Genomic DNA, 26,695 nt, shown 5'->3' on the forward strand with positions numbered 1-26,695 from the left:
GCTTTGACAGCGACGCAAATTGTTAGAGGTCACCGTTTCTGTGTTGCAGAGACCGTCCTCCGTGGTGCATTTCGAGTTATAGAGACAAAGAAATGATTTGACACACCCACAAAATCAATCACACGGGAAAGCGCAGGACCTTTGAGATGAGGAGACACGGATACAAGATGCGAAGAATAGAGCGTTTGCTCTCCTCAAATCTTTCAAGAAGCCTTAGACATATAACACAACGATTACAAGTCACACCGTTCGCGTCAAAGCGCGCTTGTCTTTAATTCGTTCTTGTAGTGGGCCTCTAAATTTTCAATTTCCATCACTCGCGGGCCTGACGTAGCTTCACCCATACACGTCTATTCCCACGCGCAATGTCTTCTTCCGAGCTCTCCGAATTGACCTCAGATGTCTCGACAGATGATGAAGCAAATAACGCGCCTCCTAACAAGGGTAAACTTGATCACTACTTCACAAATGCCTCCAAGACCACACAAGTTCCGCCCCCTCTCAAGAAGAAGCGACCACCATCTCCACCGCATGTGCCTACACTTGAAGATAATCCGGACATTGCGGTAAGCATGGCATTCTTGCAAAATCGAGCTCCATGCTCTGGTGTAATATGTGGAACTCGCTCACCAACACTTGCAGTTCATCGTTATGTTCAGATCCAGGTTCAGCGATGTGTTCCCAAAGTCCCTGCCCCACTATGGACCTCAAGATATCGAGATTGGCGTCAGCTCTCAATTGCCTGGCGAGCAGGTAGAAAGACTCCTTTGTGCGCTTCTGGGGTTGGTGTTGAATCGCAAGAAAGATGTCGAGTAAGAACCCTTATGGCACCGTAGAATTGAAAGGCTGCCCCAAAGGATTAAAGAGCGTTGCGTTTAAAGTAAAGCTAATGGGTACGAATTTAGGAGAGGACACTATGGGCGCGCACTGGAAGACGCGATTCATTCCCATTCAAGTCAATGGCCAGTCGCATGGTATGGCAGAAACCCTCTTCTAGGAGGAGGGTCATTCAATAACATGTCTTCGGAGCAAAGAGTGAGGGTATCCCTTTGCTTGATTTTGGTGCCTTCACTAAATTTTTTTCCAGCTAATCCTTATGAAGGCCCTAATCATCTGGGCACTTGATTCTTCGGAAGCTATAAAGGGTATCATAAAGGAATCGCACAAACAGACACGGCATGATGACGATCTTAACCAGCCATTGTCGGTGCAGCCTTGGGGAAGAGACGGGATTAAGCGTCGCTACTGGCTTATTGAAGGACAAGATGATACGCATTTCCGGCTATACCGCGAGACAAATCCCACCCGAAAGCAAATATCATGGAGGAGCATGGCAGGTACCATAGAAGAGCTCAGAGATGTCGCCAACAGCTTGGAGGAAGACACTACGCAGGCTTCGCGACGGTTACGTGATCGTATACGGGCTGCCATTCCTCGCTTTGAGGCTGGCGAAGAAGTATGCCTGCACACTCATACCAACGGTCATTACGGCACTAACTGTCTCATAGAAGCGCAGAAGACGCGACTATCGCTTGCAACGAAGGCAGCAATTCGTACGCCCCGAACCAGGCTTCTCGCTCTACGAAGGCCGTACGCGTGGGAAACGCATAAAATATACTTACTCAGACGAAGAGGGCGCGGGCTCTGACAACTCGCGCATAAGATCAAATCGACCCTCCGGAGTTTCCACTCCAGCCGAGTCGCGTCAACCCACATATACTGCAAGTGGACGGCAGGTTCGATCAAGACATGGTGGAGCATACGGAGAAAAGCTTTTGAGCGGACAGAACGAGGAGCAAGATTTAGAAGGAGGCTCAGGCATGGACATAGCTGATGATGAGGATGACGAGCCTGTGGCAAGAGGGCGTCTCAACCGCCCTGTTCTAACGAACGGTACCAAACCACGAGGAAGACCAAGAAATATTGATGATTCTGGTACCTCTGAAGAATCAGATCATGGCAGTGAGACGGCGAGTAGCAATGAGTGGAATGGAGGGAACGATGATGATGAGGCTGATGAGCAAGCTGATGCTGAAGACGATGACGATCTGGATTTATCTGAGGAAGAAGTAGATGAAGATGCCCAAGGACCACAAGGAAGCCTTGTTGTTCGACTGCGATATGGCAAGGGAGCATCCAAATCCCCACAACTCCACAATCAACAAGACGAAAAGCCAAAAGATCTGGCTGTTACTGAGAACTCTACAAACTTGACCACGCCTATACCTTTAGACGCAAAGGAGGCTGATGTTCAAGACAAGCTGCCAACCGATACGCCTTCCTCAATCAAAATACCAATAAATAGTGCAAACGACCCGAATTACGGGGCCACCAGGACCACGCCTATGAGCATTCCCCCCGAAACCTCCGACTCTATCAAAAACAAGTATTTCCCCACTACCGCCATCATCTCCTCACGTGGATGTGATTCAAAAAGCTCAAGCGGCTACTGCACCTGCACCTGCTCCTCCGGTAGCCAATACCCATGGTGTCGCCTTAGAGCAGCAGCCACCAGTATCAATACCAACCAAAGCGCCAATGCCACCTGGCTCAGCACCGGGCGATAGGCAGGCTACAAGTGAGGCACCTCAGCAAAGCGCTCCCAACCATGTCATATATCCATAGCTGTATTATAACGTCACGAATAGACCTGTTTGGCAAAGGAGCAATGGATTGATGCCTGGAGCTCGATCTAGAAGTGATCAAAATGTAAAAATCAAAATTTCAAGACCTGATCTCCTAGATGATCCATTGCTTCCCTGAATATTTATGAACCCAAAGATATACATTTAATTAACATGTTTTCCATGGAATGGCACGCCCATTGATGCCAGTAATAATCTTGCATCTCTATCTGTCGTAGCCGTTGTATTGCAAATAATATCGATTTTGGGTATTGCTTTCGGTGGATATCTGCAGTTCAAACGTGTTAGCTAATTCTCCTCTCCCCAAACATTGTACCAAGGAAAAGTACTCACGCATCATAATTGATCTCAATCTCCGGGAACAATCCTACAATATCACTCTCAAGCCTCCAATTGATATTTCCACTGCTGTCCCCACTCCTCCCTGCCACACCCTCATAATCCTTGATTTTCGGCAACACTACATCTACCACCTTAGCCAAAAAATCGTACATCTGCTCTCCTCTCAACTCAACACCCACAGCCGTTGGCTCCCCTTTCGTCAACCCAAAATTGTGAATGGTTTGCCTCGCATTGAAAATTGTCGCCCTGACCCCGGTGATTGCTTGCACGACCATAGATCCTACAGGGACATCATTAGGGTGCTTCCCCGAAGCGGGCAGAAAAGCGTGAACGTGAATCTTTTCCAGCCGTGGTATGTTGCGGAACGTGATGTTGCGCTGGAGGAGACGAAGGGAGGGTCCACCTCTTGGGGGGCGTAAAGGGCGGTTCTTGTGGTAGGGAGAAGAGCCATCCCAGCTTCGCAGGCGCTGGCCTACGGGTCCTGGAAGCGTGCCTGGTGGGTGGTGCGTGTAGAGGAGGGATAGGAGATCGGGGGCAAGGGTGCTGTGGTAGGTTTCTTCGAGGCGGGAGATGGAGAAGGGGCCTGGGACGAACTCGCGGGAATGAGGGTCTGAAGGAGGTGGTGGCTGATGTGGATGGAGGGGACCGCGGTAGTAGCGAGGTGCTTTATAGTGGTATCTATTCAATCAACGGGTTAGTAGCTGTCCTCCAGTGCATGACTCGAGTGAATTTGGGACGTACCGGCTATGAGGGAGTTGCCTTTTCCGCCGCTTCGCTCTTGCGATTGGATCGAAAGACTTGATGTCCTCGTCTGAGGGTGCTGGGGCATAGAGGGCAGATTCTGCGAGTACGTCTTCAGAAATCTCATTGATGCTAGTGAGGCCGGATGCTTGTCGCTTCTGGAAGGTGTATTGTGGAGATCGTAAAAAAGAACGCTCCCAGAATTTAATTGAAGATTTTACGCGTGAGCAAGCCATGTCTTTTTGTGTACATGCAATTCTTGAATTAAGACTCGTCAGGTTTGAAGAGATCGTCGAAATGATGTTCCGGCTCCGGACCGAGTGTGGAGTCAAGTGCACTGCTCGATCACTCACACCATTGCCTGTGCATAATATGCCGTTCACATCATGTCCACGGGCCTGCAGTCATAGACGCATGTGGGAAAAATGAATTGCGACTTTCACCTGTGGGCGGCTTAGATGTCACCCCCCTTCTTTCTTTTCAAGAAGACATCTGCATTTTGCACCTTCACTCGTGAACGTGAATTGTTGTCCAAGAACTCCAAGTCCTTTAGTGAGATGTTGTCTTTTCCAGTACAAGAATGCGACATAAATCTCCCTCGTTGATTGAATCTTCCGTTGTCAGTTTTGAGTCGTGGAGCATTCGGCAGCCGACATGTTCAATTCACGGGCCTGGGCAGATGTTTTCAAAGCAAAGAAACTAGAAGTGACCGTATTCTACAGGTGACTCGAAAGACGACCTTTTCTTGCCTTTGCGTCGCTATTCATTGTCTTTGTCTTCAGCGATGCAAATTGTACAAAGAAGTCATGTATAGAAAAGAAGGCACATGAATATTGATGCATCTCGTTTGGCAAGGGTTTTTCTTTCAACTTTTCTGTTTGGACTAAGCTGGCCAGCTGGAATGCAGGCGATGAAAATACAAGTCATGATTTCACACATCGAGCTAATTCCTCTCAATCACAGTCCGATGCGTTCCATAGCATCAATCATCCCCGACGTCTTCCCAAAAGCGCAGCCGGGATATCACCAACAGCACGTAATTGATTTATCTCGCACGTCTTGAGATTGAAGATTAAGATCACATCGGCGGAGAAAGATGCGGGCACAGAAGAATTGGAGACAAGCAGCTGCGGCAATTAAAGAGTGAAATGCCAGTCAGCCCAAATTACTTGTCGGATGCTACAGGCACAAACTTGACAATTGTACTCACCACGTCGGCAAAGATAACAGTCGTGCCATTGGCAAAATCCTTGTACGTGCCACTGACGTGCTCGAACGCTAGACGCGTTGCATCTGCGAACGCAAGGGTTGCTGTCCGATTCGTGGCTACCGTTGTTGCAGGGAGCTCTGGGGTGACTCTGTAGATTTGTGTCAATAGAGACGCTTGAAAAGGGCCGTCAAGGATTGCTCATACATCACAACGGAAGAGTTTGCTGCGAAGGGGACCTTTTCGAAAGCTGCTGCGCTTTCCGCGGGCGTTGGAAGATTGTACGCCGCTGGTATCTGCTTGGCGATGGAAATGCGCTGCGCTGAGGTGCAATTGATATGGTGGGATACCGCGGTCTGGATGTACAGAATTCCCACGAGCACGGCCGCGAAGAGGTTTGTAGAATGCATAACGGACCACACAATTTAAATCTAGAGCCACGATTTTGCTGTTGGGAAATGGAATACAGAGGAGAGAAAGGTGAATGGTGATGTTTAAGTAGCAGCTTCAACCAGCGCTGTCGTCGCACAGGGAAGGTCTCAGCCTTTGTGAAAGTTCCACCATCGTTTACTGATTACTCGATATAGATACATCTTGCTGAAAGGGGAAACTTTCAGCCAGCCACAGCTGTCAATCGTGATCGGCGTCAGCCCAATTTGACATATAACTTTACGTCGAGCACCTTGAGGACGACACTAGAAACGTGGTGCTTGGTGCGCCTCTCCCCTCGCATAAGGCTAATGAGGCCGGAACAGGATAGAAATGTCCTCCGATGACGGAGAGCGGACCTCACTGGTTCCTGCAGAGTCATAACCGGTGGCGGTCGGTGGTTGGATATCTTCCGTTGTGGCTTGCATATTCTAGGCCAGGTTCTTTCCTTTGCAAACGTAGAAGAACATACGTATGACAATCTTGAAGGTGATAGCGCATGTCAGAAGAGAGCTTTCAGGAGCATTATTCATCATAAAATTTAATCAAATAAACGTTAGAGAAGACCTGCGATGGGAACGAATGAAATCGCTTCTCATCATATGACACAATATGAGCAAAGAAAACCCTCCAAGCCAAGCACGTTTTCTTCTGACTCAAAGGCCAAGTGAGCCTTTTTGTTTCCTAAGATGCTGAGAATGGCTGCCGCGTCACAATGCATGTCTTGAATTGCTTCCTGGCAGAAGCTTAGAAGTATTCTCCAAGAAAAGTAGATGGCGACTAAAGGAGGAGACCCTTGCACGCATCCTAAGGATCTAAACCCAGAGCCAGCGCATTCACTTACTTCTGTATGTAGTCATGACCTGATGAATGTCATTGATGTCCCATCTATTGCGAAAACATAGAGTTCAGAAGCTTAAGATCGACGATCTTTAATTACGTAATACAGACTTGGCATCAAATCAACGTCTGTGGAAGAGACTACATGTTTCCGCTCTTATGAATAACCAAGATTTCCCAGGGAACAGATGGCAAACATAGCTGCTGATATAGCGACTACTATACAGACCGCGCACATTGAACGCGACCCCTCTCCCTCCCACGATATCAACCCTTCAACCGCTGCCTCCAAGAAAGAGCCCGTCTCCCCAGCTACAAGCCGATCATCTTCCTTCTCGCAATCAACAATACCTCTACCTTCATTGCGCCCTGTTCCAAGGCGTACCAATTTCCCGCCATTGCCAGACTTACGCCTAGAGCAAACTTACCTCGCAAGCATAAAGAATGCTGAATCGAGATCTGCAATAGCCTGGATTACGGTGCGGGATCACATTCTCTTTCCGCTCCTACAGGGTACCCTATGGTCTCTTGCGTTGCAAGGCTGGCGATATTGGAATCGTGGAGTGAAATTGCAAGGGCAGGGCATGGGAGCGAAAGTCAGACGGTGGTGGTGGGGTGTTAACAATTGGAAGGTTCCTGAGTGAGCTACGTAGTCCAATGGAGGGCTAGAAAAAGTCTCCACGGGATTCATATGACTTCTTATGGGAAGCTGCTATGGTCTGTTCGAATTCGCCTTGGTTGAGCATTCGTGGGAACGTCCGCGCAGAACGATTAGTGCCTATCGACATATGCAACTTTATGTCAACTAAATGTCTCGGAACAAATGCAATGAGCAAGCTTGCGGGATCTGGGCTTCACTTGGTGCAACAACTCATGATGCACGAGAAGGCCGTGAAACAGCGAATTTACATGCGGACGGGAGAAATCCAGTAGATGGAGGTCTGTGTTCTTGATGATTGGCAGCGTCCAGTGCAAGAGGGAAAATGCTATCAAATGCTCACTATCAATAGCATTAGGCTACTAGCAAAATGCACGGACTACGATTGAGAGGAGTGTCCTCTGGTGGCTGATTAAAGGACCACAACATCACGACGATCCCATCTACCTGTTGCTCAAGTTCACCGAAATATTTTGTGGGTCAACAGTCGTGAGACATTCCAGTCAGGTATCTTCTATCAGGACCGAGTTTGAGGTTGAGGGAAGGGTTGAGGAATGTCAAAGAATGCCATGAGTGCATCCTAGGTCAATACAAGTAGCATAGGGCGCTTCAGCTAAGGACAGGAGTACGTTTTCGCAGATTTGATTAAGATTCAGGTGATGATCGTAGAATACTAAATCCTATAATACCTAATGTTCGTGCTTAAAAAATAGCTCATATCGTTAAAGTCTCCTAAAACCCCTGGAAGATGTGCCCTGTACCTGTTGTAAGTTCGTGCTAATGAGGCGGCCTTGGCCCTTCGGCCCGCATGAATGCATCCCGTTCGAGTGGGAAATTGCCAAGACTCGATATTGAGAAGTCCCATGTACGGAGGGTGGGGGGAGAATTGTTATACATTTGGATCTTTACATTCATCATGATATCTGGTCTTCTTATATTCAATCAGAAAGGCGAGAACCTCATATTTCGCTCGTATCGGCAAGATTGTCGTCCGAGACTTGCGGATGTTTTTCGAATTCAAGTCATATCTAACCCTGCAGTACGCTCGCCCATTCTTACGCTTGGCTCAACGACTTTCTCGCATGTGAAGCATGAGAACATATATCTGGTGGCAGTCACCAAAAGCAATGCCAATGCTGCCCTCATATTTGAAGTTTTGGGGAAGCTGGTGAGCTTGGGGAGGAGCTACTTTGGGAAATTCGATGAAGAGGCCGTGAAATGCAACTTTGTGCTTGTGTATGAGCTGTTGGATGGTACGTTGCAGCTTTCGAGTCTCGAATGCTACATCATCGTGCGGTGTGACAAGTCTTTGGATAGCTTTTGAGGATGTAAATGCACCGACACTAATCTATACATATAGAGATTCTCGATTTCGGCTACCCCCAAAATACCGAAACCGATACCCTGAAGATGTACATAACAACCGAAGGTGTGAAATCCGACCGCAATACCGAAGACTCCACAAAAATTACAATGCAAGCCACCGGCGCTCTCTCCTGGCGGAAACCAGACATACGCTACCGTAAAAACGAAGCCTTCGTCGACGTGATCGAGGATGTGAATCTCCTCATGTCCGCGACTGGTACTGTTCTCCGTGCTGACGTGAATGGCAACATTATCATGCGCGCATACCTGAGCGGTATGCCTGACTGCAAATTTGGGCTCAATGATCGACTGCTGCTAGACCCGCAGTCGCTTGGTGCACCTTCTGGGAATGTTGGTGGGACGAAAGCGACGAAAGCGGCTGCTGGAAGTGTGGCGCTGGAAGACTGCCAATTTCATCAATGCGTACAATTAGGGAGGTTTGAGAGCGAGAGGATCATAAGCTTCGTACCGCCAGATGGCGAATTTGAGCTGATGAGATATCGTGCAACTGAGAACGTGAATTTGCCGTTCAGGGTACACGCCATCGTGAATGAAGTGGGAAAGAGCAAGGTTGAGTACAGTATCGCCATCAAGTCGAATTACGGGAGCAAGCTGTTTGCTACAAATGTTGTCGTGAGGGTACCTACACCGCTGAACACTGCAAAGACGACGGAGCGTGTTAGTCAAGGGAAAGCGAAGTATGAGCCAGAGCACAACAATATCGTGTGGAAGATCCCACGGTTCAGCGGTCAGCAGGAGTTTGTGCTTAGTGCAGAGGCCCAGCTGAGTGCTATGACGACGCAGAAGGCATGGAGCCGGCCTCCATTGAGTTTGGGGTTTAGTTTGTTGATGTTCACAAGTAGCGGGTTGTTGGTGAGGTATTTGAAGGTATTTGAAAAGAACAATTATGGGAGTGTGAAATGGGTAAGGTATATGACAAGGGCGGGAAGTTATGAGATCCGATTCTAAAGGCTACTCGGTCGCTACGATTTGATATTAGGCGGGCCAATGTATATAACGGGAAAAAGCGCGGTGTTGGCGGCAAAGCGGCTCCATGATCTTATTTGAATGAAAATTTGTGGGAGACAACCAAGTCAAAGAGTGAGAAAATCATCGTTGCTAAGCGGAGCTGTCCGCATGCCGTTGTGCGTTTTCTTCTTATCGACACTATTTCGCTGATTGAGACTGATGAATGGGCAAAGACGTCTCGTCGGTTTTAGCCATGCTTCACCAGCTCTTGTGTGCAAGAACGATCCATAACCTGCTCGAAATTCTTTCACCTGCTTTCCTCTTTCCGACTCCCCTAGTCATGATAAATAGACGATTGACTTCCTTGATGTTTCGAACACTGCCTCGTACTTTGCAATGGGGACATAATTTGTATTCTTTAATTGGTATGGTCGGAGGAAGGAAAGCGTGGTTCAAGTAGGTGCGGTATGTTTACTTGCTGTAAGAGAGACAATTAGCGAGAGCTCGGAAGTTTCACAACCGCGAACACTGAGGTAACACAAGGAGATGAACTATGTGGGGAAGTGCTACGTACCTGCGGGCTCTCGTCTTTCTTCTCTTTCTCTTGAGACGGCGAACGCGCTTCTTCCTCCACTTGGCTCTCATCGTCCAATAGAGGTTTTCGAGCTGCAGAGAAGATTTGTAAGCTTACGATGGGCTTCAGATAACTCACAACTGTGGAACCGTGCCAGAGAGCCACAAAGTTTTCTAGAAAGAGACGGGTATCATGTACTTACATATTGGTGATGATGGGAGTTCCTGGTGGAAGGGAATGACCAGCAATTGACGTTCGAGCCATGGCTTGTGGGGCGGCACGCTAGTGTAAGCGAGGCTTAGCGCTGGCTTGGCAAATCTGTTGCTGAATCGTCATCGAAGGCCCGAGGCCCTGCCCTATCTTCACAACTTCTCTTACGACATGGTGCAGTCGATCTACAAGCAGGAAACAGTATATAGTGGTGGAAGATCCAATGAACTCAAACATTGCTTTAATCAGGCTCGTCTTCAATGGTAAAAGTGCCTCGATCCGGCATTGCTATTCTGCTAAAGCATATACCCTTTCGTCATTCTTATACCTTTTTGCTATTCCCAAATACAGGTGTGATTGTGCCTGAGAGAATACTCCCTAACACAAGTCATCTTTTCCTCGTCTACCTTGAATTCGTCGGGAGGTGCTGAATTTTCTGCTGTACGACTATGGTAAGGCTGCTTTAGTATCCTCTGTATGAGTACTTGACGGTTCTTCGTCGAAGCCATTTGTCATCATTTCCTATATAATGAAGAGCAGTCCACACTAAGAGATTCTCGTTGACGGCAAGCGCCGCTTCTATTCCTTTGCATTTGCTTGAGCGAGCTAGGCATCTTTGGTCGGGTTTCGAATATGCAGTGTACGTAACATGAAACCCCAATTCCATTCAATTGCCGGTCTGTTCACAATCACTTCTACAATGTCAGCTAATTGTCATTAGAATTGAGACCGTGGAGGAACCCTTGCTACACTTGGACGCCTCTCTATCTTGCAGGGTGAGATCAAGATAGTAGGGATCCTTTCCTGTTGAAGAACGTACGCCACCTTGCGATTCAGGCTCAATAGCCTTAGCCAGGCATTGTCGAAACGCGTGGTGTTTCATGAGCCGATCTTTTAGTCGTTCCATCATCTTCTTTTCTCTAACTTCTCAATATATTCTTGTAAAAAAAACCATTGAAGTGGGCTTCGTTCTGACTGTGATTGATCTACCGAGCTCAAGCCCCAGTTTGACAGCCGAGAAACTGAATATTCTACACATCATTCGACGCAGCCCTTCAAGCCTCTTCGATTCAAGAAGATCGACCACTAGAACCTCAGACGGGCCAAGATTCTGCTGCGTTGCAAAAAGGAGGCCTCACTTATGCTAGGCGGCTCTACGACATACAAGACATCCGAAAGCGAGAGCATGACTTTCCTACATTGGCCCTGTAAGTGTATCTAAACGCCTCTTCTCATCTCTGCTAGTCTTGCGATTCAAGAGAATTGCGAGCCATCCTATCACTCTCGCCGTGAGTATGTCGTCGGCCGCGGCAGTGATTACAGTTCTACTTGCTGGTGAAGACCGAAACCCAAGCCACAAGGATCCTGCCACCACTTAGATGTGCCAAAGGAAAATTCAACTTTACCCAACCAGTCCAAGATATGCTCCCGAGGAGCTTTACCAAGCCATCAGTGCGTTTAATCGCAACTGGGCAATACGACTGGAAAGAAAAATGGCGAAAATTCGGGCTTAACCACTCATGAGTTGGATGATGACCTATTTACTACATCAGGCACGAGGTTGGATTGCTGTTTTGGAGAAAATGGAGTGGAAGGAGGACTTCGCATTCTTTCACCTTCCGGATTCTTTAGCTCATGTCCGAGAAGCCTGAGGGTGTAGAGGATGCTCAAAGAAGAACAGGTCATTTTCGAAGGGCGGCAACTATATTTCGGCAGCTCAATTAAAACCACAGTTGGCCTTTACCCTTTCTGTCTCTTCCGTTTTGAAGAAGCCCCCCTTCAGTGGGCGTGAGGTGCCCAACTTCCAAGTATCCGGATTCCCGGCTACAACGCTGCTGTTGGAGAAGGTGGTCGTTCATGCGATCGTACCAGACAAATAACAGATGCTGTCTGGAGAATGCCCGAGCATATTCGCTATGCTCCAAGGCACTTTCTAAGACATGAAGGCTACGCCTGGATTCGGACCTCTGGAATGGAAAGTCTGTGTTTCTGGTGCACCTCTGTGGTCTTTGGTCGGTTCAGTATTCTGCGCGCAAAAGCCACGGTACCATGCACAAACAATCTTCTGACAAGTCATAAGACAGCCAGACTGCAGCTCACTAGGTACGTGCTCAACTACAGTTGTTTCAGATCTTGCATATGCAAGTTGTGCGGCCCTCGGGCCTGCAAATTCGGCATGCACGGTGCAGCTGCAATGCCGGCAAGCCTCGTCATTGGACAATGGCCTTCATGCAAGTGTCCGTCTACAGATCATATTTTAGCCTTCGAGGTCCAGATCAATGGATTCGAAGGCGAACACCAGGTATCCCTGCTACCCCGTGAATGTCCGTCACCGTTCGCAAAGAGGCGTCAATGCACAGAAGGACCGTGTTGACCGCTTTCTTGGTATTCAAATGGGCTCGACCCCGCCATTGTTGCCATTCACAGTGCCATGTGGGCCCGTCACGCATGTAAAGGACGCGGGGAAAAACATGGTCAGCTCATATCTTGGTGTTATTACGGGTCGACGGGTCTAGAACTTCGTCACACTCCACCGACACAATACCAGCGACCAGGGTTTGCCCCCTCTCCGCAATTTGCCTCAACCTTGGTGAGTGTGATATGTACTCTTTAGACTTCTCATTTATTTTTCCTTGATTTCTGTTCATCTCGATCCCTACCTCTTTCCCGGCTTCTGCATTTCCGAATAAACAACTCCCCCAACTTCTACACTTTGAAATCGTCATCCACCTTTGTTACATTCTGAAAGAGCATCCTTCTTCTTTGTGACTCACCCCTCACTCGCTCTTGTACACTACCCTTCTGTTGCTCAAGCCTATTGACTCAATTTTCCTCGATCCAACAATGCATACACCCACCGCTCTGGTAACGGTGGTCCTTGCCACGATTATCAGTGCTCTTGACTCTGTCAGCTGCGGTATCACTGACTCTGGCCGCGTTGATATCACCGTGGGTTCTGGTAAAGTTCCTAATCACCTTCAAGCAATCGCTGGAGCCACGCAGTTTGGCGTTCATCCTACCTATGGTGATCTTCAAGCATCAGTGTCAACTACCTGCGATGAAGAAGCCGACAAATCTCTTTACGTGACACCTCATCTTTTATACAAGCACGTTAATGGAGCCATCGAGAACGTTGCCAGTGACGGCTTCAAAGTCTCGTATGGGAAAGATGTACAAAACGTCAAACCATTCCCTCCTGGCTTTCGTATGGTGACTGGCAACCCATTCGCTCGCTCTAGCAGCATAAAGACATGTCATCACGAGGACAACTCCGTTGAAGATATCACCTTCACCTGTCTCAACAGCAATTTGGCTTCTGGATCTCTGAATTTCACTGACTGTACCAACACTCTTCGCATCCAGGCGAAATTTCAGTCTTGCTGGAACGGCAAGGATGTTTTCAAAGCAGATAATTCCCACGTCGCATACAAATCTGGCAACGCATGTCCCTCAAGTTATCCAGTTCAACTCATGCAAATCACTCTCGAAATGAGCTACACTCTGAACACTATCGTGAAAGACGGCGGTCACTTCATGTTCGCACATGGTGATGATACTGGTAAGTCACTCATTGATCCACGGTGAGGTTGATCCCTGATCGTTGACACCACCTCTAGGCTTCGGCTTTTACGGAAGCTTTATCAACGGATGGGCTTCAGAAGGCGAGCAACTCAACGGGATGTCTCAATCGAGCGAACGTGAGGACCACGCCGTCTCCACGAAAGGCGTTGGCTCGCAAGCGGTCCTTGCTAAAGCCATCGTTGCTCGAGCTGTTCTCCCTGTGGATGACGATCCAAAAATCATAGGCTTCTTTCCAGGACTGACCTATGTTTTCGACGGCTGCTGGCACGAGGGAACATCTGGTCGTACGCTTGACGGCCCTTCATACCTGGACGTAGACGGTATGACTGCAGATGACTGCATTCGCTTCTGCTCCGGGCACGGTCTTCCACACGCAGGCGTGGAATATGGCCAGGAATGCCACTGTGGATCTGGTTTCGTGAATGGAGGCTATAAGGTCAACTCTTCTCATTGCAACATGGCCTGCCATGGAAACAGCACCCAGAACTGTGGAGGGTCGATGGCTTTGGCTGCTTACCTCGACGGTTGAAGACACAATCAGAATTTAGGATGGTGCACTGGAGGTTGGATGTTCCTCATGACATAGAGAAGATGTGAGTTGACGGCGGTCACAAGCATTTATACCCTTTCAATTCTTGTACATTACCTTTGCCACAAACAGGCTGTTCAAAGACGGAAAGAGGATGGGAAGACCCTAAACAAAAGTGTTTGAAAGATGGGAGGAAGCATCCTTTGGGAAGCATTCTTTAGGTACTAGAGCATCTATTCTAGGACATTCAGCAATAAATGATGCATTGCTATGAGGTGGTTCACATTATATAATTCTGTTCTGCGATCCTGTCTTCTGCTTTGGCTCCAGAGCCCGAAGCACCCAGGGTTGAATCTATTCAACCACCCCAAGCACCCATACAAGTCGACTGCCGCTGCCCTAAGAAGATTTGAAGGCAGGGACCCGCCGGCGGTACCGAGAAGTCAATTGGAAGGTGATATCCCCGGGGCCAGCTTTAGCGGCGCTGTTCCCCGAATCAGGCGAGTCATGCAGAGCACGAGCCAGGAGGCTAGGTTTAGTCAATATTGTCGGATATTGCTGGACTTGATCATCTCACCCTCACTTGTGGCAGACTTGTAACCACAAGGTATATACTTTGGGCGTGCAGTTGACTCGATTGTATCGACTGGCATGAGTAGGACTATGCTAGAAGGAAATAGCCTTTGACAGCCAGCCCCGTCCGCTCAAACGGCCTTGAACTGCTTTCTCGATGCAGATACACATGAGACTAGACCTCTGATTACCACCTCACAGCGGCATGAGTACCTTTCATCGGCTGCTCAGTCGGAAAGAGAAACCTGAGGTAGACACCCTCGATCCCGGCGAGCCCTTTCTCTTTGCCCTGCGCTTCAATGGCCGCGAACTCCTCAGTGCAGGCACGTTCGACTAGCCGTGACATGCATGCTCCCTTTCTACCCTATTCGCGTCTGGTGAATTCGAAAAGATCGCCTTGTCTCAAAGTCTGCGATGGCATGATTGAATGCTCCAGTGCTAACACGAAGAACTACTTGCTACAGCCGCACAATGAGCCTCTCAGTCTCAATGGCGTCTTTATTGACGACAGCAAGCCTCGAAAGCCGGAGAAAGAGGAAGACATCAAGGTGTGCTTTGACGACGTAAGGAAACCTCGTATGAATCGAAAGCCTGATGATAGCAGATCAAAATGATTCAGCAAAGGCTTGCTCGAAGGGGCGTCAAATCACTGAAAGATTCGGATATATTTTATGCCTTATCTTCTTCCTACGCCAAAGGTGATAAAGACAAGGCTTACGAGCTACTCATGTTGTTTGAAGATTCCGAAGAAGGCATTATACATCCATACCAGCTCGAAGTGAAGCTGCTCGGAGCAGTCAATCGAAACGGCGTGACTTGTTGGCTGGACGCTCTACTATTCGCAATGTTTGCACGACTTGAGAACTTTGAAGCCGTGTTATACAAGACCTTCAAGGAGGACAAGCCTCGGCAGAAGCTGGCTATCCTGCTGAGACTATGGATAAATTCACTGAGAGCTGGGAAGCTCATTACAGTAGAAATTGTGAGCATGTTCCCACCCCACGCTCGGAACAGAGCTTGACTTTCTGCCAGACAAAACAAATACAAATCCAACTAGCAGCCTGCGGCTGGGACGATGCAGCAGAACTTCGTCAGCATGATGCTTCCGAAGCGTTCACCTTCATCACCGAAACGCTTGAGCTTCCCCTACTGTCCCTCCAAATGGATCTCTTTCACGTTGGTAAAGAAGACAAAGAGGATGATCACAAGATCGTAAAGGAGCGGCTTCTAGAACTTGCAATTCCGGAGCAGCCTCCAGATGGCCAAGAAATAAAGCTTGAGGACTGCTTGGAGATGTATTTCAACAACAGGATCGAAGTGAGACGCTATCTGGAAGAAATTGGGCGAAGAAACACTCTGAGCTCTGTTCGCTCAAGGGATTCGATTGACTCAACTAAAGGTCACGCTTCACTTATCGAAGTCGAGGAGGTAGGCACCTCACAGCCTGCGTCACCCATGCCACAGTCAGCACCAATATTGTCACCTGTCCGACCCTCTATTAAAAGGCAGAGGGCACCTAGCATAATACAAGAACACTACATTGATGAGAAGCGAGGCCTATTAAACAGCGAGAATGAGGCAAGGTCTCCAAGGCTCCGAAGAGAAGTCATGATGCCTGCGTGGCAGTTCTTTCGACTTATCCGTAAGTGAAGTCGTGCCTGTATTGCTGTATTCCTGCATTCCTGATTGAGCACAGCTTGGTATACCGAATGTCCGCCAGCAACGGACGCCCAGGTAGCAGCACATTTCTCAACAGATCGGCCGATTCTAGGTATCTGCCTGAAGAGATATGGCATGTATCCGAATGGAGTCTCGTTCAAGAAAAGAACGCATGTCGATATACCGCTCGAGATAGGACTACCACACTTTATCACTGCTGACGATGCTTGCAATGGCCCAGCCTTCGGAAACTTCAAGCTTTCACTGCAGTCTGCTGTATGCCATCAAGGTATCTCCACAGAGTCGGGTCACTACATTGCCCTCGTACGAACTCCGGATCCATTCTTTCGGGGCCAAGATCAGTGGATGCGATTTGATGATCTCGCTAAAAAACGTGTATTGGACGTCCGGATCGAAGATTGGCTTAAAGGTGAAGCTACGCCCTACCTTTTATTCTACCAAGTAATGCCCATCGAGGAGCCCCCGTCACCAACTAGCGGCGAGGTCAATCAAGATATAGCTCCTCCATCATATGCAGAGTCAAATGCAAGCAAGGTTTCGAAACCCAACACCAGCGACAACTCTACAGCTTTCAGTACGAGTGAAGAAAGTGCCGCGCAACGGTCAAGTTTAGACACTTCAATATCCGACGCCGAGAGAGGACGCTCAGGTCTTGCAAGCCAAGGCGAAAAAGTCGATTTTGCGCCGGATCCCAGCTTCGAAAGTGGAGACCATGGAGCTTCCCCTCCGCAAGTGAACACTGATCCGAACGCACTAAGCGATGCTCTAGCAAACTTGAGAACTTCACGCCGAGGGTCCAGGAATACCAAAACCAGCAGCAAGAGTCGACCAAGTAGCCAATCTGGAGAAAACAGACTTAGCAACTCATTCCATCGCCTGACGAATCGAATGAGCAGGGACAAACTCAGCAATATGCCTGCTCAAGGGGAAAGGACACGACCATCTACTTTCACGCCAGGGACGACGTCAATATCAGGCCCAATCTCGACCCCAGACAAGGCAGGGGACAAAACAAAATTGAAGAAGGAGGCCAAAGAGAGAGCTAAAGGCGTCGCAAAAGAAAATCATCTAATCACGAAGAGCAAGAAACCTGATCGCGAATGCGCTCTCATGTGAAGAATAGCACACAACCACAACAATTGCCGCAAAAAAGACGAAGAACGGAATGGCCTATGAATTTGCTTTCTTTTAAAAGCTGGAACATGATACCACTGTGAATTACAATAGCATGGCGCTTGGATCGAGATTAACATGGGATAGGAAGATACCCCGATATGCTTACATGGCTATGGGCTAACGTTAGAGAGGATTTTATGATGAGCGAAACTGAATCTGCTTTATGGTCATAGCATTTAGCCTAGCGTAGGCTTTATTAATATTCATTCACCTTTCCAACGGTTCATCTCTTCGTCTGCACATCCGGACACAGGAGCCGTATCATGTTGTGCAGTCCGACTGCAGCAAGGTCGTCTTCTATCTAGGAAGCGGTCTGCCATCAGGCTGATCAATTATGATTCTGACCTGCCAATCAATAATTTTCCGCCGAGCTTACACCAACGATCTGCTAACGATTCTCTACTCAGCGGAGAATGCCCGGAATTGAGCAAAGGCTGGGACCCAAAGGTGGAAAGCACAATCTTCAAAGGATATCATTATCATCATGCCTTGGGTATCATAGCGCTAACGAAAACGCTGTAGGAGATGTTTTCAAATACCAAAGACTCAAGTCGCTGCCTCATTGAATTACAGGAACCGATCGTAAGGGAACCCTACGCTCCCTCTCTCAATCGCTGGTGCTCCCAGCAAGTCCATCGGCCTCGGATTGAACTCTCCGTCACTTTTGGCAGCAGTTTCAACACCCACCTCATCCATGGTCTTCTCAGACCTAGCTTTTTCATCAACCAATCCTTCCTCCTGTATGACGTCCTCCTCCCTGGTTCTTCCCTTCGACCTCAAATTCATCTCCAGCTCCCTCTCTCTCGCCTTCGCCTCCTTCAGCTGCATCTCTAGCTCCTTAATCCTCGCACTCGCCTGACTACTCGAGCGGCCCTTCTCAAGATCGTGCTCGGAGCTCTTCAGTCTGGATTTCGACGCGGAAGAGGAGGCAGATCCACTGCCTTTTCTTCCTCTGATGGAGCTAAAGATATTGGAGTGGAGAGAGGAGCGGAGGGAGTTGTAGAGCTTCTTAGGGCCCGGGGTGCTGCGGATTAGGGGACCGAGGGGAGGGAGGCAGGCGGCGAAGACGCCGATGGAGACTTCGACTGTGGTCCAGAAGGAAGGTGGAGTACGGTTTGGGGATGTATTGGAGGAGGAGGGGTGAAAGTAGACTGAGATGAATGAAGTCAGCTTACACTGGGACGAGATTTTGTGAGAGCGAGAGGATAGCAGCTATGCAAAAGGACTAAGACCGAGCCATTGGGCAAGATAGCTTACTAGTGAAGGTCTTTGAGACAAAACCGAGACGTATTATGCCAAAAACTGTTGACCTGAGATTGGTTTAATACAAGCTCAACCGGACCGCAGAAGGGACATACAAGGCTCCAAGGAAGAATATGGCCGAAAGGCCAATTTTGTCTCGTCCGCTCATCTGAAGCTTCCGGATGCAAGGGTAAGGAAGGGATAGTATAGCGATGTCGCCAATAACCTCTGTGATGGCAAACCATAGAGACGTCCATTCTTGTGGAGCGCAAGGATGCCCATGCTAGAAGTCGGATCAGCTATACCATGGCGGTAAGCAATGTCCCGGAGTTCTACTTACATGGGAGTTGGCACCGCAGAGGAAGATTTCGGCAAAAAGGAAGGCGATGCCCCATAAGCTAATGAGCACTATCAGGATGTAATTGGCTATGCGGAAGCCTCTCTGCTGGTAGAAAATGCGGCGGTAGAAGAAGAGTACGCTCAGCTTCATAGCACTGTATGTCACTTTCTCTATCACGAGGGTCGCATAGTCGATCTAGTGAAGAGAGTCAGTAATTCATCGACCTTGCCGTGATAAGGATCATGCTGATATGCTCACTTTCGATTCATGCGCAACACGCCAGTCCACAACCGGCTCATTATCCCGCCCAAGCATACCAATGACCGCAGCTACTCAAGCGAGTCAACTCCCAGCTCTGATATGTAGTCCGTAGAGTGGAAATGACTGCTCTGTAGAAGGAGTACATACCCACGACCTGATTAGCACACTGTCCGACAACCAACACCACAGCCAGCACAATCAGCCAGTCATCGATACCAATGAAAGTAGGCCTCAATCGCAAGCGGACGTAGAAACGCAGGATAACGGCAATGACTCCAAGCAAGGGCAACGCGATAGCAGTGCCAATGAGGCTGGCAACATTGTACGCCATCGGCTTCTTCTTAAAAGACACACGAGCTGTTGAGAAAGGATGCGATATTGCAAGAACACGCAGGAACGTCGAAGCTGGCAAAAGCACCTTGGCCAGAGAGCATCTTGACAGCCATATTATAGGTCACACGAAGATCTTACTGCCCACTCCTTTGCCTCAGTATCCTAGCGACGAGCTCAGCCAGCCCACTCACACGCTCATCGATCATTCACGTATCCACACCACTTGTATAAGTCCCCGCCGCACGCACACATCTTCCAGTGAGCCAATGCGGAGGAAGCATAATCCACATGCAGTCACCGCATATGCAGTCATCGGGATTTAGAAGCCTATAGGGCAGCAGAAGGGGGTCTCGATGAATTTGCCTCAGGAGCGTAAGTGCTGACAGCATCTTGACAGGAGGATATAGGGCTATGCTAGAACTAGCCAATGGACGGCGGCGATCAGGAGCTCGAAGGATTCTGGAGATTATTCAGCTGGTGAATGTTGAAACATGGCTAGAGGGTAGCCTGAGCAGTAATGCTGGCGTAGGGCGTAGACTTGGACGCCTTGAAAAGCGTGTATGCGTAGCATTGGACCGGCATGTGTGGGATGTTTCTCTTGCTGGTGTATGCTTGTCGCCGATGTCGAGAGCTGACAGATGCAGGACATCGAGGGCTAGGTCAAGGCTGGTATAGTTGAAGCTAAGAATAGTCGTCTAGCGCGAATGTAGCCTTGTGATTACTTTATTTCCAGCAGGACTCGATGTTGCGTGTTAGCAGGTCAGGCCTTGATCCTGCGAGTACTGTTGTCTGGGTGTCCGAGAGAATCATGATTTACTCGCGGAGGGAATTACTTCGGCACTGCAGTCTCTTCACAATGATTGTAATTTGAATCATGGGAATGCTCCTTTTCAACGTCTCTACTTCGTTAAGCCCCACAAGGGATTGGAACTATTCGCAAGCCCCGCAATACTCGACTCAAGCCATAACGAAATTTTGCCTTGGAAGTAAAGCGGAGGAGCGTCAAACATTAGAGGCCTAAGAGATCCTATTGAAGATCAAAGCTCAAACTGGATGAAAGTAAGGACGAAAAGAAGGTCAATCCTGGCAAGATCAAAATCATATTCTATTCCCTACAAGACAAGCGCTGTCCTTCCATCTACAATATGCTCCCTATCCTGCCCGCAAGCAATGCCGTGTATCCCTGCATGCGGTAGTGTACAACAATACCAAAGCCTTATCTGGCTTGATCAAAACATTTGCATGTTGAGCAAATTATTCTCCATTTTCGGAGAGTTGACGCCATACACCGATAGTTTTCTTTTCCTTTTGATTAGTCGTCCTGTCAAGCAGCGCTTTCTTTTATTTTGTAAGCTGCTCGAATTGTTCATGCAGCGCTGCCGTCAGCAACAGCAAGCCGTTGCTTGATCGTCTTTGCTTTCTTCGATACGCCTTTCCTCCTGCCCGATCCTGATGGCTCGGGAGCATCAATTGGTGTGGCAGTACCAGAGGGCTTGTTACTGTTGTCATCAAAATGCCCCTCACCTGCAGGAAAGCTAAGTCAGCATGGCAAAGGGAGGAAGTTGTGGATAGCAGACATACCTTCATGATACATGTCATCAAGACTGATCTCTTTCTTACGCACCCCGCCTTTCTTCTTTCTTGCCTTCTCGTCACCCTTGGCAGCAACTTCGGCTTCTTTCTTTTCAATCATCTCGGCTTGCTCATCATCTGCTAACCATAGAGCAATATCCTTTGTACGGTTCTCTTTGCTTCTGGTATTGAAATCAACACCTGCACCGCTACCTCCTGAGATGACCACACGTTGCACTTCTTCTTTTTGAAGAGCACGCTTGCGGATGCGCTCTTCGATGGTGCCACGAGTAATCATGCGATAGACTGTGACTTGCTTCGTTTGACCAAGACGATGGGCGCGGTCCATAGCTTGGGAGTCAATTGTTGGGTTCCAATCGGAGTCGTAGAAAATGACGGTATCTGCTGCTGTAAGATTGATACCAAGACCACCGGCACGTGTTGAGAGTAAGAAGATGAACATCTCAGGCTTGGTCTGAAAGTCTGCGACTGTGTCTCGGCGATCTTCCAATTTGGTAGAACCATCGAGACGAAGGTATTTGTAGTTTCTGAATGTCAGGTATTCTTCCATCAGATCAATCATTCTCGTCATTTGAAAGTAGAGCAGCACACGATGACCACCTTCCTTTAGCTCGCGAAGAAGCTGATCAAGCTTAGCTAATTTGCCCGAGTCCGTTACGAAGCGACTCATGGAGGGTACTTGAATATTGGTATACCTAGCCTTTTGAGAGACAGGCTCTGGCAACATGTCGCGTACGGAAAGACTGTTAGGATTTAATTTCGCCTCTAGAAGAGCGGCTTCTGTTTTCTCAGAGGTCCCATAAAGGGCTTTGCGGACGTGGACGTTGAAGATTGTGTTCTCCTTCTCTATAAGAGTGTCTTGGTTCGAGCAAGAAATTTGTATTGGGGGGAAGAAGCAGCTGGCCTGGCACATTGTTCGGTGACACTCAGGCCGCTTTCCTGAAAGACATTCCGAGATACATTGAGCAATGATTTCATGCGACCTTCCGTAGCAATATCGGCCAGGGGACGTCGGTCATTGCGCTCGAGTATGTTGAACAGAGCATGTGAGGGTACAACGGTCTTTGAGTCTTCGTCTAAGACTTGGGGCCTGCGATGAGTGGGGGTTTTCGTAACAAGCTCTACAGCTCGCTCAAGCACTCCTCGACGTGAGGCCTTGTAGGTTTCACCAACAGAAGTGTTTGCGAATCGCAGCCAAGAGAAGGCCTTTGCTGAGGACGTATTGTTTTGGATATTCTCTGGTGTCCATATGTTCATTAGCTCAGAAAGACAGCGACCTTTAGACCCCGCGATAGCATTTGATGGTCCAGCTACATCAAGTCGAGCTGCTGGACTGCACAAAAGCCTGGGCAAGTCGTACTCGATGATGTTTCTAGATGAGTAAGCTACGTTGACGTTGTTGCCTTCTCGTAGGAATGAAGCAGTCTCGGCATAGTGAACGAGTGAAAGTGGCGATGAAGTGTCGGCTCTTTCGAAAAGATCCGGATGATTGCAGACTTTCCGAAACTGCATTACCAAATTCATGAGGGTAGCAGTGTCTTGATCATCGCCAACCGCAGCTTTCTCAATCAGGTCCATGATGCTGATCTTGTTTCTCAGATTGGTGTAGAAAGCACGTTGTCGATACGTCAAATCGCAGAAGACGTCCTTTTCTTCCTTGTCCCCAAGCTCTTTCTGGACATGCTTCTTGACCCGACGGAGCATGAATGGCTTTAATATCATATGTAGTCGTTTCAATTGGTCTTCGTTGAGCTTCGTGTTACTCTGTGCGTGACTCTCAATGTCTTTCGAAAACCATTCGCTAAACTCGTCATGCGAGTCGAACAGACTTGGCATGATGAAATGTAAGAGAGCCCAAAGTTCCTGCATATTATTTTGAATCGGCGTGCCGGTGAGTAGCAGCCGGTTGCGGCAGTGGAAACCCAAGAGGCACTTCCATCTCGAACTTTGCGAAGACTTGATGGCTTGAGCTTCGTCAAGGATCATGTACTGCCAGCGCATCTTTTGGAAATACTGCGTATCTTGAACCACTAGTTGGTATGATGTGATCAGCACATGAAAGGTAGAATCCTGGTTGTACGTAATGTGCTTTCTGTCCCAGAACTTCCGGAGAATTTTACGATCTTTGGCTGTTCCCCAGTATGGTAGACATTTGATGCCTGGTAAGAAACGAGTAATCTCCTGCTGCCAGTTGTGCAGAGTCGAAGAAGGCGCGATGACCAAGAAAGGTCCCCAGATATTGTACTTTTCGGCAAGATAGCCCATGACAGATATAGATTGGATTGTCTTGCCTAATCCCATCTCGTCTGCAAGAATACCATTGATGCCTTGCTCATACAAATTCACAAGCCAATTAAGGCCCTTGAGCTGGTATTCCTTCAGCTGAGCAGCCAGCATCTTGGGTTGAGCAATATTGATGTCTCCCATGCCGGTAGGATTCTGGAAATTCATCTCGCCATCATCGAATTGAGCTTGCAAGTCGTCTCCGCCAGAATTGAAAGCACGTGCTCTCGCTTGTGCCTCCTCCACAGCATTCTGCGCGTTGGCCATGGCCGCTTCTCGAAGAGCAGTGTCATCATCGGCGTCAAAGTCAAGCTGCTCAAAATTGGTAACCTTAGAGCCCGTTTTGGCGCTTCCGTCGGGCAAGGTAACAGTATGAGCATCCGCTTTACCTGCCTGAACAGTTTCTGAAGACGTGGCGACCTCGGCGCTATCTGTCGATTTTTCGATCTCATCTGTTTTGATCTTCCGGCCAATGAAATGAGAGTATAGCTCCGTTTGCTCAATCAAGAAGTTGAGTTTCCGCTTCTGTCGATTGGATTCTCGATCAGCTTCTGCCTTCTTCGCGTTCTCGAGCTCCTGTTTCTCTGCGTTCTTTCTGAGGTCTCTCTCGGCCTTTTCATTGCGTTTCCAGAAACCCATCATTTCACGCATACTCCTCTTGGCGCGAGCTTGAACATCTTTCGTTCCCTTGTTAGTTCGCCACTGCCACCTTCTAGCTTCTTTAGAGGCCAACTGCACTGTCTTCCGTAGGTTGGATTGTTTCATGGCAAGGGAATTTTCTTTGATCCTGAATACCTTTGGCACATCCTTCTTAGCAATGTCTTTCCAAATCTGCTCATATATCTGGCTGTAGCCTTTTGAATCGTAGTCTAGAACTTTGGGAGTCGAAAGCGAAGCGTCTTTCATAGCGAGGCTTCTTGATTGCCTCGTTTCGCGCGAATAGTCCATGGGGGAGTCCTCTTTGGGAGCAATGGCAACAGGTTCGTTGCTCGGTATTGTGTGTAAGCCTGCAGCGAACCCAGCTTCGGCAGCAGCCTTCTCAGCCTCTTTCTTCTCCTTGGATTTCTTGGGCCGCGACGCCCCTACAGCCTTGATTTTCTTTCTTGGAGGTTCAGGAGATAGGTTGCTCGCAGTCTGAAATGTGCCCATCATGCCGCCCTCGAGATTTGGGGCCAACGGAGTGACCTCTCGAATGCCATCAGACTCTTCGCGACGCTCCAGTGCTCGTTTGGTAGTCTTCAGTCTTTTCTCAGCTCGTTGAGCCTCCTTAATGGCTCGTTCTCTATCGTCATCATTATCAGCCGTTTGTGCCTTTTCAGACGCATCTTTGTATGTCTTGGCCTGCGTTTGAAGCGCTCGTTCTCGTCGTCTTTTTCGCTGCATGTCCTTCTTTCGCTCTTTATCATCCTGTATCTCCTTCTGATGAACCTGAGCCTGTACTTCAGCCTCATACAAAGCTCGAAAGCGTTGTCTGCCCTCCTCGGCATATGAGCCAATTTGGCTCGATAAAGACCTTCCTCCTGCTGTGCGCCGACGCTTGCGTTTCGACTCTTCTGTCAACCCTATCTCCCGTGTCCGTTGTTCAGCTCGTTTCGCATGTTGTAATTTTGCTTCCTCGAATTCCTCGCATTCAAGGTCACTGAACCCCATAGCATCAATCTTAGCTATCTCTTTGAGTATTTTTTCGTTGTCCTTGACTGAGAACACCTGCTTGCGCTTACGCGCTGTTGAGTTTTTGGGCGGTGTCGAGGGCAATATGTCGTTTTTGTGGGCATTCTGCATGCTAGTGCTGGACTTCGGCGACGGAACTTTCGTCGCTGTAGATCGCCGTGGGGTTACGGTCGTTGACCTGTTGTCACCATTCATCTTTGGCGAAGTGGATTCAGGAGCTTTCGGCAGAGATGCAGCATAAGTCTCTGGCTTTTTGGCTTCTGAAACATCGGCAGATAACATATTGGAGATAGACATAGGGTCTGATTTCCTGGGAGCGGCAGGGCGTGGCATTTCGGCCTCGTCACGTACTTCGTACTCAAGTCCTTCTAACATTTTTTGCGATAATTGCTTTTCTCCCGTCCCGTTGATTGTATGTGGGTTTACTTGGCCTGAAGCTCGCGTAGACATTGTGGGTGAGATGGAACTGATGTTTTGTGGTGACACAGGAGTTGCAGTAGGATGAGCATGAGAGGGCAAGATGGGCGATTGCGGCGGGAACCGTGGCTGGGTCGGTGAGTGATATGTTTTGGGCGATGGAGTGAGGTCTGGTTGATGACTACTGTAAGAGGGAAGAGAGCTTCGAGACTAATGTGATGTAAGCCCAATACTCTCGTTGCGCCACTGGAGCGATATTCGGGGTCAAGATTTCCCGCAGAAACATACCTGTACTGGTGACTCCATATGACTCGTGGACCTCCTGGCAGAATGCGGGTCTCTATGATCTTTTATCGGATCATAACGTGTCGAAGGACCATTGCTGACGGATTTGTACGGTGGTAATGGCTGAGAGGGGCCATTCATTCTCGGTGAAGGGGATGTCCCGATTCGCGGGCTGATGTGTTGGGGAAGCTGCCTGTTGGCAGAGGCAGATCCGGGATTGTACTGGTGTTGGGGTGACGGTGGATGCATCCCATCCGTCGGGGAGTACGGATGGGCGTGTGTAGGGGAATGAGCGTGATATTGGTTTGGATGTTCATGTTCGTCTAAGGGTCTGCGCAATGGTGGTACTGGCTCTTTGTACATTGTTCCCCGCGAAAAGGCCTCGTCGGCCTCGTGCCGTTCTAGGGTCTCCCCTTGACCAAGCGGTCCTCATCGGCGTGCAAGGTCACGGGTGGAAAACATTGAGTTGCATCGACTGAATGACGATAGGGAGGAATGTCGAGATGAAGGAGTAAGGTCGCTGAACTCGTCTTCGGGCGGCAGGCCCTAGCCGTGGTACAAGCGACTTGCTTCTGCTCGGCTGAAACGCAATGATCAGACGAATGGATGGGAGCTGGCGATCTGGCAGCTTGGCAATCACGATGTGGACGATAGCGGTTGATGAGGATGGAGAAGGGGATAGAAAGGTAGAGGTGAGGGTGATGAAGGGAGAGGTGGCGCTGATGAATTTTCCTTGGTCGCTGCGGTGGG

At 48.7% G+C, this 26,695-nt stretch overlaps 9 protein-coding genes across 9 annotated transcripts; 5 read left to right on the top strand and 4 right to left on the bottom strand.

Annotated features, from left to right (window-relative positions):
- Positions 1-365: 365 nt before the first annotated feature.
- Positions 366-2,625, top strand: KY384_003829 (uncharacterized protein; the record flags this gene model as incomplete). Its single annotated transcript, XM_044812338.1, is given in 4 exon segments — positions 366-566; positions 1,088-1,456; positions 1,509-2,424; positions 2,438-2,625. The coding sequence occupies 4 exon segments, from the start codon at positions 366-368 to the stop codon at positions 2,623-2,625; spliced, it is 1,674 nt and encodes a 557-aa protein (XP_044671471.1).
- Positions 2,626-2,789: 164 nt separating this feature from the next.
- Positions 2,790-3,964, bottom strand: KY384_003830 (uncharacterized protein; the record flags this gene model as incomplete). Its single annotated transcript, XM_044812339.1, has 3 exons — positions 2,790-2,913; positions 2,979-3,665; positions 3,729-3,964. 3 exons carry the CDS (start codon positions 3,962-3,964, stop codon positions 2,790-2,792), a joined length of 1,047 nt encoding a protein of 348 aa, XP_044671472.1.
- Positions 3,965-4,893: 929 nt separating this feature from the next.
- On the bottom strand, positions 4,894-5,345 carry KY384_003831 (uncharacterized protein; the record flags this gene model as incomplete). Its single annotated transcript, XM_044812340.1, has 2 exons — positions 4,894-5,086; positions 5,143-5,345. The coding sequence occupies 2 exons, from the start codon at positions 5,343-5,345 to the stop codon at positions 4,894-4,896; spliced, it is 396 nt and encodes a 131-aa protein (XP_044671473.1).
- A 2,325-nt stretch (positions 5,346-7,670) lies between these two features.
- On the top strand, positions 7,671-8,186 carry KY384_003832 (uncharacterized protein; the record flags this gene model as incomplete). Its single annotated transcript, XM_044812341.1, has 1 exon — positions 7,671-8,186. The coding sequence occupies one exon, from the start codon at positions 7,671-7,673 to the stop codon at positions 8,184-8,186; it is 516 nt and encodes a 171-aa protein (XP_044671474.1).
- An 86-nt stretch (positions 8,187-8,272) lies between these two features.
- KY384_003833 (uncharacterized protein) lies at positions 8,273-9,196 on the top strand (the record flags this gene model as incomplete). Its single annotated transcript, XM_044812342.1, has 1 exon — positions 8,273-9,196. One exon carries the CDS (start codon positions 8,273-8,275, stop codon positions 9,194-9,196), a length of 924 nt encoding a protein of 307 aa, XP_044671475.1.
- A 3,628-nt stretch (positions 9,197-12,824) lies between these two features.
- Positions 12,825-14,691, top strand: KY384_003834 (uncharacterized protein; the record flags this gene model as incomplete). Its single annotated transcript, XM_044812343.1, has 3 exons — positions 12,825-13,539; positions 13,598-13,998; positions 14,422-14,691. 3 exons carry the CDS (start codon positions 12,825-12,827, stop codon positions 14,689-14,691), a joined length of 1,386 nt encoding a protein of 461 aa, XP_044671476.1.
- Positions 14,692-14,963: 272 nt separating this feature from the next.
- On the top strand, positions 14,964-17,460 carry KY384_003835 (uncharacterized protein; the record flags this gene model as incomplete). Its single annotated transcript, XM_044812344.1, has 4 exons — positions 14,964-15,227; positions 15,269-15,646; positions 15,697-16,306; positions 16,361-17,460. The coding sequence occupies 4 exons, from the start codon at positions 14,964-14,966 to the stop codon at positions 17,458-17,460; spliced, it is 2,352 nt and encodes a 783-aa protein (XP_044671477.1).
- A 627-nt stretch (positions 17,461-18,087) lies between these two features.
- KY384_003836 (uncharacterized protein) lies at positions 18,088-19,797 on the bottom strand (the record flags this gene model as incomplete). The annotated part of the gene is made up of 6 exons (XM_044812345.1): positions 18,088-18,283; positions 18,879-19,045; positions 19,103-19,297; positions 19,361-19,431; positions 19,511-19,720; positions 19,782-19,797. The coding sequence occupies 6 exons, from the start codon at positions 19,795-19,797 to the stop codon at positions 18,088-18,090; spliced, it is 855 nt and encodes a 284-aa protein (XP_044671478.1).
- Positions 19,798-21,062: 1,265 nt separating this feature from the next.
- Positions 21,063-25,693, bottom strand: INO80 (putative DNA helicase ino80; the record flags this gene model as incomplete). The annotated part of the gene is made up of 3 exons (XM_044812346.1): positions 21,063-21,220; positions 21,278-22,147; positions 22,201-25,693. The coding sequence occupies 3 exons, from the start codon at positions 25,691-25,693 to the stop codon at positions 21,063-21,065; spliced, it is 4,521 nt and encodes a 1,506-aa protein (XP_044671479.1).
- Between the last annotated feature and the right edge of the window lie 1,002 nt (positions 25,694-26,695).

The sequence above is a fragment of the Bacidia gigantensis genome, assembly GCF_019456465.1.
Source record: "Bacidia gigantensis strain McMullin 20006 chromosome Unknown contig_180, whole genome shotgun sequence".
In the NCBI taxonomy this organism is placed as follows: Eukaryota; Fungi; Ascomycota; class Lecanoromycetes; order Lecanorales; family Ramalinaceae; genus Bacidia; species Bacidia gigantensis.